Here is a 20,735-nt window from a genome sequence, read left to right on the forward strand (position 1 = left end):
TGTTCATTTAGTAAATTATGGTCCCATTTAGAGTCAAATAGACCATAAAGCAGGGGATGCTTTAGGGCGTGGCTACCTTGTGATTGACAGATCGCTACCACGGCGTTGTCCGGTCTGGGAGTTGTCCGTGTCTTCGTCATAGAACTTTAACACTTTCACAGTGTGTTTTCACTTCATGAAAGTTAATTATAACCTTTTGGTCGCCTTAAAGTGTCTTATTCAGCATTCGGTTGTACTTAGCATCACCTTCTCGTCTCACTTTTGGTTGCAAATAACCATCATGGCGACGGTCTAATCCCAAGATGGCAACAGCCAAAATGCCAAACCCGAGGCTTCACAACGGCAGCCCACAAACCAATGGGTGATGAGTGAGGGGAGACTGTTTGAAAATTGAAAGAATTTAGAAAATCTAAATCAGTAAGAGGATGATTTAAATGTGATTTTAGTCCACACTAAAACCAACATTTAAGAATGTTTGTCAAGAAAAAAAATCATCAGACTTGTAATTTATGTAGACGTCTCCGTCACGACCCCCAGATCTTAATGTGTCACTGACAGCATTGTGAATTAACAGGTAAATGGGTGCCATGATGAGATGACAGAGAGCCTAACTACGGATTTTATCTGGGTACAGTAATCCGTTCAAGCAGTTCTCTTGGCTCGGCATCTGCTTTGCTCTCTAGCGAACCCACTGGCTGCTGGACTTAACTCTCTGTTTGCTTCTACTCTAGTCCTCTGCAAGATTTCCTCTAAACCGACTAACCACGCCTGTTTTATGCTGCACTCACTTGACTATATGTACTGTATACCTACAAACGTGTTCGGTATTTGAAAGCTTTGCCGTAGGGAAAAAATTATCAGTGAAAGCTGTAGGAGAATCAGGTGGATGATGGAGAAGAAGAAGAAGAAGAAGCAGGGAGTGGACTGTGAAGAGTTTGGAAGAGAGAGGACGGGGGGTGTTACACAAAGAGCTGCTCTCTTTAGATCCACCGAGGTGAAACCAGGGAGGTGCTGATCAACAGTTGGGATAGATGAGGAGCAAAGTGACAGGCCGACTGCTGTACGGATTACAGTGAGATGTTAAGAAAGAGTAGTGGTGCATTAACTAAATCAGAACTAACCTGTAGACTGAAATATTGTTATAATATATTAGTGCTGTTACCATAACTTTAAGTTAGGGTTGGTAATCTTAAGATACTAGCAAGAGTACGCTATAGATTTTTAAATGATCCATTCGGGCCGAATAAAATGATTGGACGGGTTTAATACAGTCTTTTTTTTTTTTGCCCGAGCATTTGATTTATTAATTGCTGTCAGGATGTAATGATCATTTCAACAAATATAACTAAAATTATATTTTACTTTAATATATTTCAAGCCATTTTCCAAAATTAAATTCATGAAATAGTTTTTTTTCCTTTGTGTGGGATTAAATTTAGTATTTTTTTCTTAAATAATCAGCATTCAGCAACATTGCAAATGTCAGTATCTGTAAAAGTGAAATTCTAATAACTATATATTATAATAAGTGATATGAAAGCATTTCTGTCCCCTTTCTAATTTAATCAAATTTTGCGAGTTGGGGTTTTAATAGTAGTGAAAGGAAATCTAAGGGACATAATTACAGCAATATTGGAACAGTGTTTTACAACTGAAGATTGTATTCTTAATTATCTTGATAGAAAGAAATATAAAATGTTGGCATCTTATTGATTTGATATAGAATCCACAACAATCAGATGTGTCAGCAATCTGCGAAATTCAAGAAAACTGGGAAAGCACAAATAGGTTTTTGAAAGTACAATAGTAGTTTTTATCCAAGAACAAATTTAACTTTGCTAAACCTACAACTTCTCTTGTTTTCTTCGACAGTATTAAGTACAATTTCCAGGTATTTAGCTGAATTTAATTACCTTTATTAACTCCCACTTATAGAACTAACATAGACAGACTTTGCCTGAACTGCTTTGGGTTGTTGGCGTTGCATTTTGACTAGTATCTGTAAAGCTTTAAAGGTTTAGCAATCCTTTTTTGGAAGATCCAGCAAAGAAAAAAATATATTTACTACACATTCCTTCACATGGCTCCTGTCTCTTGTAACTAACAGCTGTCGCTCTACGGTGGTGACTAATTGCTTAGCTCATTCTTGAAACCTCATCTTGATGGATTTACCGTTCCGAAACTCTGTAAGAAATGCAAATTTTCCCGTTCAGGAGGAGGTGGAGCCCCTCCAACAGGTGACGAAGGGAGGTACGATGGAGGATGCACTCGCCGCCAAGACCCAGGCAGTGGAGGAGCTGAGTCGAGAGCTTGAAGAAATCAGGTCTGCCTTTGGCACAGAGGGAGTACAGCAGGTAAATGTTTTATTACTTTATTATAGGTCATACCGTACTGTTCTTCTTCTAAACTTCTTTTAACTTTTCTGAATATCACAATATTTTACCTTTAAAGTGGTTTGATTGGAAGTATTTTCAGGTTTGGTGCTATCGTTGTTGATGTGAATGTAGAATGGATTTTTTGCTCATGAATGGCAGAAATATTTACACACATGAATACATCTTCCATTTGGTAATAATAATATCACTTGTCATCTATTTCAAATGATTTGTCCTCATGCAATTAGATCTGTAGCTATAAATAACTATTAACACTCATTTCAAGGACGGGAACTTAGTCTTTTAGTTTTTTATTTTTTACTCACCCCGTGTTACCTTGAATTCTACGAGAAAGCGTTTGTTTTTCTCGCATGCCTCCACAGCGAACGGAGAATAGAAAAAAAAATGGAGAGAAGTCTTGATTAATTGAGGTAAATGTGAGCTGCGTTTTACAACAGGAAAACTATATCAAAACACTTCGGATTTGTCCGAACTCGCACAGACGAGTAGCGCACCTACACAAGAGAGCAACTGTTTATGTGGAAGGGTTTTGAATTGTTTTAGGTTTTAGCAAAGATGCACGTGTTTGGGAAAGTAGTGAGCGTACGACTAAATAAATGAGACTTGGATTATACTGCACGAGTTGTGTGAGAGTTTTAATACAGTTTTGCTGTTATTAAACGCGGCCACATTTACTTAAATTCTTCAAGACTTTTCACCGTAGAGTCATGCCAGAAAAACTAAGTTTTCTTCAGAAATTCAAGGTGACACGGGGGTGAGTAACTGATACACAAATGGTCATTTTGTGGGTGAAGTATTCCTTTAAGCTGTCTCTATAAGGTGATTTTCCTTAATTGCATTTAACTTTTTTAGCTGCAGGACTTTGAGGCTGCTCTGAAGCAGCGAGATGGCATCATCACCCAGCTCACAGCCAACCTTCAGCAGGCTCGTGAGGAGAAAGACGAGATCATGAAAGAATTCCTGGAACTGACGGAGCAAAGTCAAAACCTACATATTCAGTTCCAGCAGGTAGGATGTTTTTTAAGTCTCAATTACTATGTTATAAAAGCTATTCTATCCTACACTTACTAGCCATTATGCTATTATTATTTTGTTCCAGTACTTGCTATCCATGTAGTCAATTAGAAATTAATTTGTGTGTGGAAAAATCCCAGCTGCAGGCAGGCGAGACGCTGAGGAACACCAGCCACAGCAGCAAAGCAGCTGATCTTCTGCAGGCCAGGCAGCAGCTCATGCAGTACCAACCGCAGCTGGAGGAGCTCCAGCACAAGCTCAGCGAGATGGAGATGGTAAGAACTTACCTCGCGTGATCAGACATCTTTTAAACATGTTTTGTTAAATGTAAGTGGTTACACAGTACGTTCTCAATGGTAACCCTGCATTTCTAATAATTGCTTTTCTTTGTAGTTAGGGAGAAGATCAGAAGAATCATTCACACAAAGGATGAATGAAAAGGACCTGCTAATTGCTGAACAAGAAAAGGTTATTTTGAGTCAGACGCAGTCGCTGACAGAGTTAAGGACGTCGGAGGTGTCTTTTGCACAAACACTGAAAGAGAAAAATCAGTTGATTTCAGAGCAAACTGCAATAATCACAGAACACGAGCTGTCATTGACCCTGTTCAGAGAGGAACTTGCTCATGTGGGACGGACTACCGATGAGAATATTATAGGCCCATCAGATGAGAAAGACCCGATTATAGCAGAGCAAGCGAGAGTCATTTCAGAGCGCGACTGCTCTCTTACCCAACTCGAGGATGAGCTGGAGTCCTCGGAAAAACACCTGCGTGACCTCCAACAGCGAATGGCTTCAAAAGAGTCAGAGCTTGAAGGATGCATGGACGAGTTGGAGAGCAGCAAGTCTGACTTGAAAAGCTGCAAAAGCGAAATAGAGAGTTGTAAATCAGAATTGGAGAGAGAGCGAGTGGAGTTAGAAAGCTGTAAGGGTGAACTTGCAACATCCAGACAGAAAGAGCGAATGTCATCTAATGAAATCATGCAACTCATGGGCACAGTGGAGGACCTGCAGAAGCGTTGTCACCAGGGCAGCCTGTCTGAGAGCGACACCATGCAACAAATGCAGGGAGAGACCGCGAGGAAGCTGGAACTTCTCAGGGCGGAGCTGGACGAGATGTACGGCCAGCAGATAGTCCAGATGAAGCAGGAGGTTAATTTTCAGCATGCAGCAAAAGTGGAGCAAATTACCTCGCAACATCGCGCTGAGCTCGAGCTTCTAAAAGCACAACAACTGTCTCAAAGCTCCTCTGTTAGTGTTGAGGTGGACATGCTCAATTCTAAGATTAGGGAGCTTCAAGAGACATTACAGCAATCCCGAGCAATGCATGATAAAGCCAGACACGAGCTTAGCCAAGTCGCCCAAGAGAAGTCCAACCTGCAGGCCAAGGTTAAGGATCTCCTCCAAGATCTGCGTTCCGCTAAAGAACAAATGGAGCGAATCTCCCACAATCTCATGTCTCAGGAAGGCCAACAAGGTGAACTGCAGCGTCTCCAGGAGACTATTGACGATCTGAAGAGCGAGCTGGCTGCTGCTCAGGAAGCGGCACAAGAAGTAGAAATAAAACACGATTCAGAAGTTACCAATTATAAAATCAAGCTGGAGATGCTGGAGAGGGAGAAAGACGCCGTGCTGGACCGCATGGCGCAGTCACAGGAAGCAGAGCTGGAGCGACTGAGGACTCAACTTTTGTTCAGCCACGAGGAAGAGCTCATCAATCTTAGGGAAGACTTGCAAAGGGAGAACTTCCTGAACACCGAAAACCTTCTCAACGAAGCCGCTGTCAAACACGAGAAGGCGCTGGATGAGCTGCGCATCGGTTACGACGAAGAACTTAAATTGTTACAAAGAGAGAAGGAAAGTTCTGCCACAGAGCGAGATGAGCTTTTTAACCAAATTCTCGGACTAAAGGAGGATCTAAAGCTCGCTCTGCACAGCTCCAAAGCAGATGAGCTCGTCCAGCAGCTACAAGAGCTCCAGGTAGAGCTGGAGGATCTGAGAAAGGGAGGAGAAGAACGAGCTCGAATGGAAAACGAAATTCAGTCATTACTAAAAAAGACGAAGGCGCTCGAAAACCAGACAAAAGAGAGAGAACAAGGTTGGGAGAGCAAATGGAAAGAGCAGGAAATGGAAAAAGAGACGTTGATAGAATCTAATAACGCTTTCAAAGAAGAGTTGGACTCAAAGATTCAGAAAATTGAGACACTCACAGCTGAGAACGATCAAATACAGCAACAAGTAGTTGAGCTTAGTGAGGAAATTGAAAAGCAGAGGACCACTTTCTCTTTTGCTGAGAAGAATTTCGATGTAAACTATCAGGAGCTGAAGGCGGAGTACACGTGTCTTATTGAGGCAAAAACACAGTTAGAGGAGAGGACACTGAAGGAGACACTTGAGTTTGAGGCAAAAATTGCGAGCCTGCAGTCACAGATTCGGGAGCTGGAGGAGAGCAGCAGCGATATCAAAATGGAGGACATGAATACAGATAGACGGGAACAAGCTGTGATAGAAAAAGATACTACTGAGCTAATGGAGAAGCTTAATGTTACTTTGAGGGAGAAGGAAAGCATGGCCGGGAGGCTTTCCGAAGTTACAGAGCAACTGATGTTTACAGAGGGCAAAGTGGGGCAGCTGGAAGAAGAGCTGATGAAAGTGAGACGAGAAAATACGAAGGTCATCGCTCAAAGTGAGAGCCTCGGGAAAGAACTGGAAAAGAAGCGAGAGATTATGAGAGAGCAGTCGAAGGGGCAGGACGCCCAGAGAAAAGCTAAGCTCCAGCATGAAGTGCAAGCTGTTGAGCCGGTTTGTTCTTTCGAGGATCACCACCTTCAGATTCAATCTTTGCAAGAGGAGATAAAGGCTCTTCAGTCCCTCTTACAGGCAGCTGGATCCGAGAGAGACGGCGTCCGGCAGACCTCAGAGCTCCAGAGGCTTTCACAGGCTCCATCCTCATCAGCAGCAGCTCCAGCAGCATCCCAGTCCTCAGGAGAGGGACCTGTCGAAGGACGATCTTCCCCGCACAAGCCCACAGCCCCAGGGTCAAGCAGGCGCAAGAGGCGGCAGAGGTCGAAGCAGGAGCGCAAACTGGGCACCGCTCTCCCAGACTGCAGAGAGGAAAAGCAAAGGGAGGAGGAAGAGGAGGCAGTGGGGGAGGAAGAGAGAGCAACAAGTGCTGCAGAGCAGGAGATGCAGCCTCAGATGGAGAGCCAGGTTATGTCATGTTCACAAGAGAGGGCCGGTAAGGAGGACTCCACTGACGGGTACCAGGGAGACGGAGGCAGAGACTACATCAACAAACAGGTAGGCACTCACATGCATCTACTGCAGAGCTACCGCTCTCCATTCGCTGCCTTTTCTCTCTCTTTTCCCTTTTTAAGTCTGATTAAATTACATGTTTGAGTGATTAAAGGGCTTTTCAAAAACTGTGCATGAGAAAAGAAAGCGTTGTTGTAAATGGCATGCTTCAAATGTATCACAATTAATGCTGTGATGCTTGATATTGTAATCAGCTTCATCAAAAAAAATGTGTGGATTGCATTCATAGCCAGATGAAGCTTTTTTTTCTCCATTGAACAGAGTGTGACTGAGGCATTTCAGCACTGACATGTTTTCTCTCTAGTGACTAACGGTCAGGATTGCAAATTGTGCCTGCAGCCTCGCTCTCCAAGGTAGCACTGAGCAGCGCAGTCATACTGTTGTTGAGAAAAAGATAGCCATATGTTTTTTTGAAGTTGGTGCAGACCATTCAGCGACATGTATTGTGCGGAAGAACACTGCGAGAGAGAAAATGCACACAAAGTACAGCCTGCACATAACAGTGGCGTGTTCCAAGACCTCATCGACATTCTGCTCATTTTCTACTTTTAAAGGAACACTATACAATATTTATAATGTGCTTTTCATTTGATGCTGCTTGTGCTCAAACTGAATTTGATGTCAGGGTTTGAAAAGAGCTGAAAAGAAAAAAGAAAAAGAAAACAATCACCCGTAGTCTTCTGATAGCTGTGAATCATTGCCGTTGTGTAGAAACGTGTACATTCTAGTTTCTTTCCATCCTTGCAGGGAGTGAAGGGTTTGAGGTGAGAAGCCATTTTACCCCAGTCACTTCTGTGTCTGTGTCACTTCAAGCTGTGTCTCAATTATAGCAGGCAATAAGATAGTGTCTGTCTGCCACTTCATATCTGTGTGTTTCATATTGTTTTGTGTCACCTCCTGGGTTGGAACACTACATATGTTGCATTATTAATGTCGTTAAGTCTTTCAAAATAGTTGTACAATTTGCCTCTGATGCTTAATGTCATGGGGAAATTACATTTTATTGAATATATGTTTATGTTTCGTCCTTTTACATTTTCCATCAACAACTGAACTTAAAGCAGTCGTTTTTTTTAACGAGGATCTGTGTATCGTCAAACACACAGATCAACTTCTTATGCAGCTGTTATAAAAGCTTCATAAATAACCCTCCAAATTTAAATCAAGGCAAACTAGATGATGTTCAGAGTCTGTATATTGTAAATTACAGTCGATCATAATAATAATAATAATAATAAGATGATTTCTGCGTTTACTGTACAGCTACTTTCTGCTCCCCCTCAGGAAGTGATCCATAATGGTGCATCTTGTCTTTCTGTCCATCAATGTCATAGTTGTCTGCATACGTTCTGGGGGGTAATATGTGAAACGGTTTCTAAAGAAAAGTACAATATGCTTCTTCTGTTTGCTTGTTTAGGTGAGCAGACATGGGACGGGCCGCCACACGGAGCCTGTCGTGTGTCAGGGAGCAGAGGAAGAGACTACTGAGCATGTAAATGTCATTTAAGCTCACATCCTGCCCTTTGCTTTTCAGTGTCGCTTTGATACATCATACGGTGTGGTGTAAAGGTCAATACAGCTGAAACACAATGGGCCTCATGCAAGAACAGTTTCCTATTCTTATCCTGAATATCTCTTACTTTGTTTGCTAAAATAGGATTCAACAAACTCTTAACTGCACAAACTTGTAAATTCAGGCTCCTGTCAGCATGATGAATGAAAATGTTCATGAGATATGAATTATCAACGCTCCCAAATTGCTATAAAAGGCTGCCTGTTTGTGGGCAAAACAGAAATGTAACCCGAGAGTAAAAAGAAGAACTTATCAGCGGAGGTTAAAGCCCTGCAGTCAGACATCATCAAATAAAAACATAACAAATTTAAGGGTGTCAGAAATGGTATTAGAGGACTCAAAAGTGAAGATTGTAAAGCCCCCCTGAGGTGAATGTTTGATTTGTGATACTGGGCTATATAAAATGAAAAATGTTATCAGAGCACAACCGTACTGTGACAGAAATAAAGAGGGAATGGTTTGACACAAAATCAAATGCTAAAAGAACATCTTTCTAAAGCAATGTGTGTCTGTGATGTCACACTGTCGGGCGCGTGGAGGATGATCCTCGACAGCACCCTGAGGCAGCTGTCGGTGTGAGAGAGAGAAATTCCCTAGCAACTACCTTGCAGTGCCAAAATATGTCAATTAAATCTTAAAAAAAAAACGTCAAACCAAATCTCAGTAAAGTTGCATGGCAAACAAAATATTAATTTTGCATTAAGTTTATTTTATTAATATATTTTATTTGTTTATTTTGATGACATACAGTATTTAAACTTCAAATTCATTAAGATTAGGGCTTTATAATTAAAGCTGAAGTAGGCGAGATTGGAGCAAATGTGATTACAAAAAAAACGTAAAACGTTATCGTTATATCGTGACAGTAGTACATGAAACAGGTAACCTGAAAAAAATCATGTGCCTCTGTGTCCTCCGGTGCTCCTAATGGCATCTGCAAGATTTCACAGACCGGAGGAAAACAACCAATCAGAGCTGATCTGAGGTCCGCTGTCCAGCTGCCGTCTATGAGAGCCGGCTGTCAATCACTCGCGAACTCAAACTAGGCAGCGCTGATCAAATACTAATCAATATTATGTAATGTTAATGCCTATTTCTCGCCTCAAATGTTTTCAGAATCATCTTGTAGTGCACGGTTTAGCTGTAAAATCTGAAAGTTTGTGACGCCGTCGCCATTGTGAAATCTGGTGAAGGAACGCCACGTTCTGGTCACATGACCGGAGCACAGCCAATAGGAACGCTCTCTCTCTCAATGAAATTACCTGTGATTGGTCAAAGTTTCCCGTCATGGGCTAGATTTTCTAAAGCCTGAAAACAGAGCGAAGAGGAGGTGCAGAAGTCTAGTTATCTCTCAGAACACTTGAATTACAATATGCTGAAAGGTTATTATGGAATTTTTGCCCAATGATGCCAAAAATATACTGCCTACTGCAGCTTTAAGTCAATCAAGTTTCCCGCTGTAGAAAACTGCACATGACCGGTACTGTGCTGAATTCTCTTAAATCACTCGTTGGTGCCACTTAAAGCTTTTAGAAAGGTGCCAAATAAAAGTATGACTTTTCCTCAAAAAAAATATGAATTAATCATTTTAATAATTTTGTTGAATGTTTTGTTTATCTCTGTGGAAGATATCTGACTTTCGGTTCCCACTTCTAACTAGGCTTGTGAGCCAATAGTAAAACGACATTGGTATTATATGGTATCTCTGTGTCATCAGTTAATGTGGAAAAAACTGTCTCCATCAGGCTGCAGGATACGTGAATATTTACCGTGGCAACAATGTAGGCCTACAGCTACATGTTGCAAAATTACTTCATTACTCTACCACAAAAGATTCCTCACTTTACATGACCGTCTGTCTGAGTCACTCCACTTGACCATGAAATATGCAAGTTGTGCAACGAACTGGCAACCACTTGTTGTGAAGTGAATGCAATAAAACGGGGGAGGGAGAAAGCAACATCTAGTGGTTATCAATGTTATCAATTGCACCTTTAAGAGCAAATGTGTTTGTACGAGTGGTTCTTGCACGAGGCCCGATGAATGTAGCACCATTTCTACGGTTCTTCTCTTTAGTAGGGGTTGTGTTCCTTTGTAAACTTAATCATTTTCATCATACAAGTGATTCTGTTTTTGTTGTAGGCGTGTGAGTAGCAGCGGCGCATCATAACACAGCTGCCGTCTGTCTTGTCTGTTTGTTAGGCACTGAGCGTCTCTTATCTGCATGTTTTAAGCAGCAACATCTGAGCGGACTCTCCACACTACACTGTCAGATGTAGTGCAGATTGTATCATAACAAAGCGTTTTAAATACAGCCTAATTAAAATGTAGAGCGTACTTTAGAAAACATCCGACATCAAAGGTAATGGAATCACAATTTCATAATTGTGCTAATGCATAATTAGAGAAAGAGGCCTCAGCGTTTGCCTTTTGTTTGCCGTTACTGAAGTGATAACAGCCGACCTCTCATCATGTTTACTACTCTCTCCGTCGTAGAAATAATAGGATTGGTGCAATTATGCTATTTTTAAATTCTGTATATATTCTGCACAATTTAATTTATGATAAATTATAAGTGATGTTATGCTTTTTAAAGCTTTTCCAAGTGGTTCCAAATGTTATTGTTTTTTTTTTTTAAATCGGTGTCATTTAGTGTTTTCTTGTTGAACATTTTAGTAATATTAAGACTCCAATATCAAATCGAACTATGTATGTGAAATAAAGGCGTGTTGCCCTGTGGTTTAATCCAGCTGTGTTAATATGATGCTGTTTCTTCCCTGTGGTCAGGGTGAGTGCAGGCTGCAGATGGAGGCCCAGCGCATCAGCCTCTCTCAGATCCACGCTGCCCAGCTCGAGCTGCTGCAGGAGGATTCGGACGCCCGCACACACACTCTGGAGCTAAAACTGCAGAACCTGAAAGATCACGGTGACCACCGGGGTGAGCGGACGTGTTGCCTTTTGTGTGCGTTTGTGTTTGTGACAAAGCAGTGATCCCCCTCAGAGATAGATGGTTTTGATTCATCATTCATGATGGATCAACACAGATGGCTGATGTATCTAGTGTTGTTTTTGTACTCTGTTGGTTGTCACAGTGTGTTTGTGAGATATATTAAACAATTTGATTATTCAAATCATTTGACTTTTTCTTCCAGATGAACCGAAAATCTTCAAATACCACAACATGTTACAAGTCGTGTCAGAAGAATGCAGTGAGATCATTCAGGTAATTACTGAAGTTTTCTGAATGAATTTTATTGATGTGCGTTGCCAATTTACCTATCTGTTAACCTTCTCTATGTCTGTTCTGTGTTCAGTGTTTTCGAAAGATGTTTGGTGAAGAGTTTTTGGAAAGTGTTGCTGCAGAGGGCCGACCACCCCCCTCAGAGGAAACACCAGAAACTAGTGAATCCACCTCCATCGTACTGGAGGCCAGAGGTAACCTGTAAAAACTGAATTATACTATAAAACAAGTATTACAGATGATATAATAATACTATGCATTTTATGTCTTTATGATCCATGACTATTAATATTATTATTTAACAAATTTAAATTTATTTTCCACTCACTTATTATTATTATTATTATTATTATTATTATTTTTATTATTATTATTATTTTATTTTTTTCTTGTTTTTAATTTATTTGATTGTTTTATTTTCTTCTCTTTTATATTTATTTATTTAATTAATTATCTTTTCTTCTCCCTCACATAAAAATATTGCTTTTGGATTTATGATTATGCGCTTTGACCTGGTCATATATATGTGTGATGGATTATCGGATATCTCATGTTTTCTTTGGCTGAGTCAATGAATAAAAAGTTTTTAAAAAGATTATGCAGATCATCTTCATCTTCTGATACAGATGATATAAGACGTATTTCCAGTGTAAGTAGCACTGTGGGCCAGTATTAAATTCACTTTATACCTACAAAGGGCTTTTAAATAATATACATGAATACATATCTGTTCACTCAACTCAGCACATTTAGAGATCATTAATATTTAATCTAAAAACCAAATTGCTTTCTCTTATCCAGTGCTTTACAGAGATCTTCAGCAGGTGAGAGAGAGGATTGAGCAGGAGCACCATCGACTGTCACAGCTCCAGGTTCTGCTCAGAGCTGATGGCGACAAGGTAAAAATCTGCAGGCATAAGCTGAGTCCCATTTCAACACTACATACTAATTCTAAGTAGGCCGTTGTTGGTTCACACTGGAAAATTGGCAAGATGAAATGTACTAAAAAAATGTCAGCCTGTATAAAAATGCATTTTTGAGACACTGTTTACCCACAATGCATTGGAGGAGCTGGAAAAAGTTAAAACAAATTTTAGAAATTTGATTTATGAAGTTTAATTTTATACATGCATGCTTCAGCTGCGACTCTGAAGCCCCTGGATGCTGTTTGATCGCTCTGCACTAAGATTTATTACTGGAGATAATTATAATACTCATCATTGTGAGCTGTATGTTAAGGTTGGGTGGCCCTCTCTCTCTCTCTGTAAGACATGATAGACAGATACTAGGTTTTATTATTTATAAGGCCCCTTGCTGTTTTTTCACCCCCTTACATTGCTTCGTCAATTGCTTATCGACACGCTCAAATGACTGGATTACGTTGCAGGTGCTGGCTGTTTTTAACTGAGCTTGTAAAATCCAGTTTTTCCTATTTGCGCACCTGCAACATGGAATAACATGCAGAACAATCTAAAGCTAACCTCACTCTTCATCTGTGGGGCAATTTACATTTAAGACTTCATCCCATTTCACTTCCAGTTTCTAGTTGATTAATTTGCCTTAAATTATAATTGCTTTATTTATTATTAATTATCCTATTTTGTGTTTCTTGGTGCCTATGTTGTTTATTTTTTTACTCGGCTATATTGTAAATGAGGTCTCTACCTGAATGTGTTTTCCGAGTTAAAATGCAGGTCGAATGAATAAGTGAATTGGCAGCGAGATTCAAAAGCAGCAGTTTGATTCGCATATAACAACAGATTGTTTTACAATTTCATACATGTTGTGTACAATTTGTATGCAGTGTGAAATTTTCACACATTGTTAGCTTGTTTAAGGAACAGAGAGGATAACAATGCTATCAGAAACACACTAACAGATCTGTTGGTCTCCTAGATGACGGAGCTGCAGGAGGCCTATGATGAACTGAAGAGCAGCAGTGAGAGGGAGATCTCTGACCTGCTCATGCAAGTTTCCAGCTCAAGCCGCTCTACAAGCAAAGGTAAATGTCGAGTCATCCTCTCTAACGGAAAAGGAAAAGCAAGCAGATCAAGCACTAATGTCAGGTCAAAACACAGAGGCATCTTTACCTCTGTATTCAGCAGAAAACAGATATCAAACACCCCCCTGATTTATTTTTTGATGCATGTGTCAACCCAGCTGGCAATTAAGCCAAACTTCACTCTGTAAATGTAATAATATGAGCAGACAGTGGTGAACATTTTACATATCCTACATGCAGTATGTATATAGTGTTAAATGTAAATCTGTAAACTACAAACATTGCTCATTTCTTCTTAAAAAAAAAGGTGCCCAAATGTATTTTTTTTTTGTTTTCTGTTATTTGTTTCTATCATCGCTCTCTGTTCATTCACTTCTCACTAGATGCTGTTATTTGTTACTGCAGTGACCCATTTTTCCCAGAAGGAACATTAAAGTTTCATCTTCATTGATTCTAATCTGCTAATGCGATCCAGTAGAGCGTATTGAATTTCACATTTCCCCCTCTCTTATCGGTTAGATCCGGAGGAGCGGCCCGGCGCACCATCCACCTCCCTCGCCAAGGAGTTACAGAGGCTGAAGGCCGAAGAGCAGGAGAAGCAGCTCCAGCTGGAGGAGAGCCACAGACAAGAGGTGGAGCGTCTCCGAGCTCACTACCAGCAGCAGGCCGCAGAGAGCGAGGAGCGATACGCCACCGAGCTCTTCATGCTGCAGCAGCGACTGCAGGAGGTCACTGGCACTCAGACCCTCGACAGGTGATGAAAACACAACGATGTTGATGTGTTCAGACCAAGGCAATGAAAATGTACAGCACACTCTCCTTGCATAGATAATGATAAGCACATATATCACACAACATAAATGTTAAACACAGGATGACATATAGACAGTTTCTGAATTTAGGATGATATATCAAAACAAGAGAATATAACCTTAACTTAGCTCCAGTATAGCCGTTCATTTCTGAAGTAGTAAGTGAATCTCAGGCTTGATGTAACAGCAGGCTGAGCTACGTGATCTTTCATAGATAACTTTTACTTGAAGCTGGTCTGCCCATCCTGTGTAGCTACTTGACCCAGTTCAGATGACAACAAAGCCTTAACTAATGAAATATTCACCAGGTCGTTTAAAGCGTTATTCATGCCTTTTGTTAGCCCACTAACCTAAAAAAAAAGATCCCATTCCAGATGGTTTCCTGAGGGATGTGCTGTGTATAAAAACAAGATGAATGTGACCTTTTAAGCACCACTCAGTTTGTTAAATTATATCAGGTTTCTGAAGAACTTCATGTCTCCAAATAAAACTATAATCTATTTGAAGACCGCTCATATCTCTGACCCACTGGTTGTTTACATATGATAAGTTAAATATTCCAAAACCAAGCTATCATACTGTGGATAAGCTCTTCCTCATGGAGTCCTACTGTTACTTATGAAAACTGAGATGCTGCTGCCCTCCACTGTTTGATCATAGTAAATAAATATAATTACAAAAGTGGTTTTCAACACCAATGAACTTCCTTTTTGTCTGCCATGTTCAAGGAAGTGATTCCCAGACATACAGTAAACTGTGGAATACAATCACACATATTATATCCAGATACATTATCTGTATATACAGTGTATGTAGTATTTATGTCCAGTTGCATAATCTATATTTTAAAGGGCAGTGTGTTCTTTATGCCTTGAGCTGAAACAGTGAATTGATTACTCTGCAACTATTTTGACAATCCAGTCATTGTTAGTAATTCTTGCCAAAGATCTCTGATTTCAGCTCCTCAAATGTGAGGATTTGCTGCTTTTCTTTATCATATACGGTAGCATGATAACATGTTTTAGTAGAAACCCAAAATACAAGTATGCCCCTAAAAAATAACCATTTTGTTATGTTATCCCATTTGATGGTCACAAATGAAAAGCATGCAAGCTCAGCTAGTTTTGAGTTTTTTACTTAACTATTATAAACATAGAATACACTCCTTCATATTGCTGTAGAAATTGTCACCGGCAGTCTAGTATGCATTAAACATCAATGATTTAACAAACCGTAGTCCCATTAAGCTGCTTCATGGTCCTTATGTGTACATTTTAAGAATTACATTTACATTTGACCCAATACGAGTAAGTAATTATAAATAGAAGTAAAAACTAAATCGAAGTGTTAAACTTATTTGAGGTTGTAGAACAATTCATTTTGACTTTCTCTTTTTCTCTTCCTGCCTGTCCAGCGCTCCAGAGTCCAGCGGTGAGACGATGGAGGAGCACGGAGACGAGCTAAAGGTTTGGCTGCTACATTTTGCCCTCATCTAAATCTTCCGCGTCATACTCATCACATCTTACTACGAGCCGAAACGTGTACATGCATTAAGACGCTATGACAGTAAGGGTGGGTGGGAGGGGGGGCAGTTGCTGCCTTTAGGCTAAAACGTGCCCTAAATTCTCCGGCTTTGCTCCAGAAACAGCATCATGAATAGTCCTATATATCTTAACGATTAAAAGGACTGGACGTTGCATAACCTACCGTTTACTCGGTGACTCCGGTCTCGGCGGATGCATGAAAAGGGGGATTCTGCCTTGCGTGAATGAGCTGCACTCCATTTGTCTCTCGCTTTTCGTCACTCCAACTTCCATCGTGTCTTCGTTTGTCTTTGCCTCCCTCCAACCTCGAAGTTTCCACAGCTCGTGTGACTGTGCAGAGATCAGAGAGGATGATGGGAGAGTAGAGAGGTTGACAGAAGCACAGGAAGAGCGAGAACGGGAGAGAAACTGAAAGAGATTGGGCGTGATGCACTCTCAGACATTTGGATTGGAAATGTTAAGCTTGAGGCGAGTGGTACTGAACAAGCTGAAAAAGACAAGAAAGGGATTCATCACAAGACAGGGTGGCAGTGTGTTCGGGGAAAATGTAGCTGCAATGTAATGCAAGTCATCTCTTTATCGCTTTATCACACAACGGGGTATTAATAGTGGTTTAAGGGCGCGTGGCGTTCTGTTACAGCAAAGAGGACCCGTTTATTTCAGGATCAGCCTTGAGGATCTTTTATTTCAACACACTGCTGCTGCTGTTATCTGATACATTAGTTTTCATTTTGTAACTTGTAGCTCTTCCTTTCCTCCTCTTTTCCTCACTCTTTGCAGGAGCTGGTTGAGGAGGAACTGTCCGAGGGAGGTGTGGAACCGCGCTGGCCCGTCAGGTCCCCAGGCCTGACGGCACAGCTGCAGGCGCTGAGGAAAGCTCTCTACCACAAGTACGTCCAAGAAGTAGCCGCTCTCAAAGAGCAGCACAACAGAGAGCTGAGGAGGCTGACGGACGAAAAGGAGCAGGGGAGGAGAACAGAGGAGCGCCAGGAGGAGAGAGGAGGGAGAGACCGGGATCTCAACGGTATTAACGGCGCTGGAAGCTCCAGTGAGAGCCTCGGGGCAGCTGGGCAGGTCGCGTTGGAAGACAAACAACACTCAGAGAGAATAGAGGAGGAAGTTGCCAAGGTAGGTTTGCATGTACTTTGTATTACACACAACTATTGTGTCTAGTCAGTATAAATAAAACTGGTATCAGATGACAATTGCATTAAGTTTAAAAGATATGAGAGGACACAGTTGAAATGAATAGTTAATAATCAATTCATCACAAAATTCGCTGGTTCTAGCTTGTTAAATATGAATATTTCCTGGTTATCTTATTCTTGTGATTTCAAACTGAATGTCTTTGGGTTGTGGACTGCAGGTCGGACAAAACAAGACATTTAAAGATGTCATCTGAGCGTTTTAAAGAGTTAGACACATGTAAAATGTCTATAATATAGACCAAACAGTCAAATAATCCAGAAGATAATCAGCAGAATAATCAATAATGGAAATAATGGTTAGTTGCAGCCCTAGATACAGTATGTTAATTCTGTTATTCTGTAAAAAATGTGATCCCAGAATTGTTAATACCAGTGCATCAGCACTCTTACTGTAGATATCTGTGTCTCTATATCAAATAGAGTCCTAAGACACACTATCTTTGGATCCATATTTTCCGACAGGCCATAGTTCAGATGTCCGTGGAGTTTGCACAGCAGATTGAGCTGGCTCGGATCAACAAGCGCGCCTGCCAGAGGAGCGCCTCCATGCAGACCCGGTTAGATAAAGAGGAGGCGGAGGAGACGGAGGACGAGGAAGGGGCGACTCCCAGAGCTCCTCTCACCTCGGGCGCCTGGCTGGAGGAAGTGGAGAAGGAGAGACTGGAGAGGGAGCTGGAGGAGAGGAACGCCGAGATCAGAAAGTTAAAAGAGGAGCTGCAGAAAACCGAGTCAAAACCCGAGCAGGTCAGTATCCTGGACGTATAGTAACGTGTCGATTTACTTTCACTATGCCACCAATTTCATTAATTTCACCTGAGAGAATTCATTACTGCTGTGTCATTAATTTTCAGATGCACTTTGTCGCAATGCAGGTTTTGCATCGATTACTCTATCTATTGAGTATACATGCTTAACCTAATATTAATATTATTTCACTGCCTTTTACCTGCTCACAGTGAATTTGTTTTCGCTAAATCATTGACTGAAGGTTACAATGAAAGTATTTGTTTGAATGCTACAGACTAATGTGGTTAAAGTAGATGTATCTTGTTGTGTTTGAGCCTGGATCAATGCACGAGTATGTGTAGAGTGGGGTGTTGTTATATATTTCTATTGTTGTTGAAGTTTTGGTATCCAGCGGCACTTAACCCACTGAGGTTTTGTGGATGTGCACACAACTATTGTAGCCTTCTATTTAGTATTTCAAATACAGTACCTGCATCTCTTTCATCTACACCTTTCATCTCAAAAGTGAGGAACAAGATGTGCACACGGTCTCCTCTTTAAATAGGGTACAGCATCCTTATTATTTTACTCTTATACACAGTAAACTTGTGATTTATTACTGATGCATTAAAACAGTTCTTTTAATAATCACACACAAACACGATCAATAGTCTCTCCCAACGGTTTTAATGATTTCACAGAAAGCACAGTTGTTTATCCACTAGTGTCAAAGAATAACATCTTGATCGTACATACTTTCTCTTCCTTCTACTCGGCATGCACTGGTTTCCTCATGTTGATTTGGGATTATTTCCTTTTCAATCACTCCTCATGCCTTGAAGAGCTAATCGCAGGGGCCTGCTAGGCTTTCACTAACCATTTATTGCATGATTAAGCTTTAACTGTGTGATAGCAGTGGCTGTCAGGTTCAGTGTTCTGTGTGAGATGAGTTGCTCCAACACACTCTTGGTGGTGATTCGGTGAGTAAAAGAAAGTTTTTAAGCCCCAGTAATTGGCTCAGATGAGTTTTAATGATGAGAAATGTGGCTTTGTACTTTCTCTGAAAACACTCAATTGAGTTGTTTACATGCATTATGTTATTCTCCCCTGAATTATTTAATTTATGTAAAGAATTTTATCAAGGTTAACACCGTTGAGTTGATCCACAGAAAGCCAGAAGGATCTTTTGTTAAGACATCTCCAGCATAAAGCTTTTACTTTGGACAAACATTCCCTTGGCCCAAATAATATGGATGAAGCAGCTCTAGACATTTTAGTTTTAAAATTCTCACGTTCACAAAACAATCGATTTTTGTATTTGATATTTTAAAATAGGGCTGGACGATATGGCCGAAAACTTTTATCACGATATAGGTAATTTCATATCTTGATAACGATATATATATCACGATATAGCTTGTTTTCTTTTCAATAAATAGTCTATATGAAATAACCACATGGTAAAGCCTATTTCTGTATACTCCTGTGAGAATTAAATACTTATTTTCTAATTTTTAAGAACTTAAGTGCAAAATGAGCATAACAGTTTTATATCCTGATAGGAACAATGTAGAAAAATACATATGATAGACATTTTTTATATCATTTTGACAACGTATATTGTCATATTGCCCGGCCCTATTTTAAAACTTTAGTGCTCTGTTTTTTAATTTAGTTATATGCCAAATTGATTTCAAGTTTTCTTTAGCTAATATTTTAGAGTCATAAAGAATAATTTGGTTGTTAAACACATCAATAGGCTTAATTCAAACTTTAATACCATATTCATGTAATTTTAAATCTTTTAAAACATATAAATTGTTAGAATGTTAATGTATGTAAATTAGTGAGAAACATCTTTCAGTATGATGGAAACCAATGCTACAATACAGCACAATGTGGAGTCAAAAATAATGAACTGGGAACATTTCTGCGTCAAAAACATGTTGAAGCTTTTCAGGCATTTGCACAGCACTGTTTGTTGTCTGTTACTCAGGAAACTATAAAACGTGCTCTCATCTGATTCTTTGACTGAAGTCAGTGCCGCCCTCACTAATTGGCAGTCTCTGCACGGCGTAGTAGTGTGTCTGGGAGTGAAGTGTCTGGAGAAGCAGAGCTGCATTTCTGCTGTTCTCTCAGAAGATGGAGCTGTTATTCTGCAAGTCACTGTGCCTCAGGTGCACCTGTTGCCATAGCAGCACAATGATAGTAGTGTTTCTCTCAGCTCCAAGAGAGTTAGAAGTGGTTCTTTGTGTTTGTGTGCGTGTTTGTGTGCGTGTATGTGTGCTCGTGAAAGGGCAGTGTGTCTACGTGCCCCTCGTTGCGCCTAATTTGAATGCACTTTCACTAATGGTCACACAGACAGCCACACTGTCGTTCTCCCTTCAGAGTTTTCAGGAGTCTGTTTCTCCAACTTTGCAATGACGGGGCTGCTGTCTGTGTTCTCTCTCCTGCCTGTCCAGCCCTTAAAGAAGAGAGAGGACGCTCAAGAAGAAGAAGTGGAGGGAGAGGAAGATCCAGGCGGGTCGGGAATAAAGCGGGCTGGTGGAGGCAAACTGTCATCACAGGATGATGGAGAGTCCTCCGATAAGGACACTGAAAGGTAGTGACTGAAACCGTATTCATACTCCTAATAATAAATATTTGTGCACATAGATGCGACACATTCTGAACTTCTTTAGCCATATATTGAGTTGGTCCTTTATGATAATCTGTTGCATGTTTGTTTATGTTAGTGCTGTACATAAATAAAAAAAGATTTATATTGATTTTAGTCTGTTAAAGGGTGACAAATATGTCATTAATCACATCAAGCCTTTCTTTTAGCCAACTATCATTTTGCCTTTAGATATTTAGTTCTATATTATGAGATAATATTAGTTATTAAGGTAACTGTTTTTGCTG

The 20,735-nt window shown here is 40.4% G+C and overlaps 1 protein-coding gene across 6 annotated transcripts in view; it reads left to right on the forward strand.

Annotated features, from left to right (window-relative positions):
* Window positions 1-20,735, forward strand: part of akap9 (A kinase (PRKA) anchor protein 9) — a 70,893-nt gene that overhangs the window by 15,548 nt on the left and 34,610 nt on the right. For 5 of the 6 annotated variants that reach the window (XM_037793749.1, XM_037793751.1, XM_037793750.1 and 2 more), the window contains exons 4-19: window positions 575-628; window positions 2,214-2,354; window positions 3,249-3,404; window positions 3,551-3,685; window positions 3,804-6,710; window positions 8,143-8,217; window positions 11,086-11,236; window positions 11,451-11,521; window positions 11,613-11,733; window positions 12,341-12,438; window positions 13,436-13,541; window positions 14,061-14,295; window positions 15,768-15,819; window positions 16,678-17,025; window positions 17,568-17,849; window positions 20,294-20,433. In XM_037793749.1, coding sequence (XP_037649677.1) covers window positions 575-628; window positions 2,214-2,354; window positions 3,249-3,404; window positions 3,551-3,685; window positions 3,804-6,710; window positions 8,143-8,217; window positions 11,086-11,236; window positions 11,451-11,521; window positions 11,613-11,733; window positions 12,341-12,438; window positions 13,436-13,541; window positions 14,061-14,295; window positions 15,768-15,819; window positions 16,678-17,025; window positions 17,568-17,849; window positions 20,294-20,433 — 5,072 coding nt within the window. The remainder of the gene's footprint in view (window positions 1-574; window positions 629-2,213; window positions 2,355-3,248; window positions 3,405-3,550; window positions 3,686-3,803; window positions 6,711-8,142; window positions 8,218-11,085; window positions 11,237-11,450; window positions 11,522-11,612; window positions 11,734-12,340; window positions 12,439-13,435; window positions 13,542-14,060; window positions 14,296-15,767; window positions 15,820-16,677; window positions 17,026-17,567; window positions 17,850-20,293; window positions 20,434-20,735) is intronic. The other variant, XM_037793753.1, reaches the window with a different exon arrangement.

Source organism: Sebastes umbrosus, chromosome 15 (assembly GCF_015220745.1).
Source record: "Sebastes umbrosus isolate fSebUmb1 chromosome 15, fSebUmb1.pri, whole genome shotgun sequence".
NCBI classification, from domain to species: domain Eukaryota; kingdom Metazoa; phylum Chordata; class Actinopteri; order Perciformes; family Sebastidae; genus Sebastes; species Sebastes umbrosus.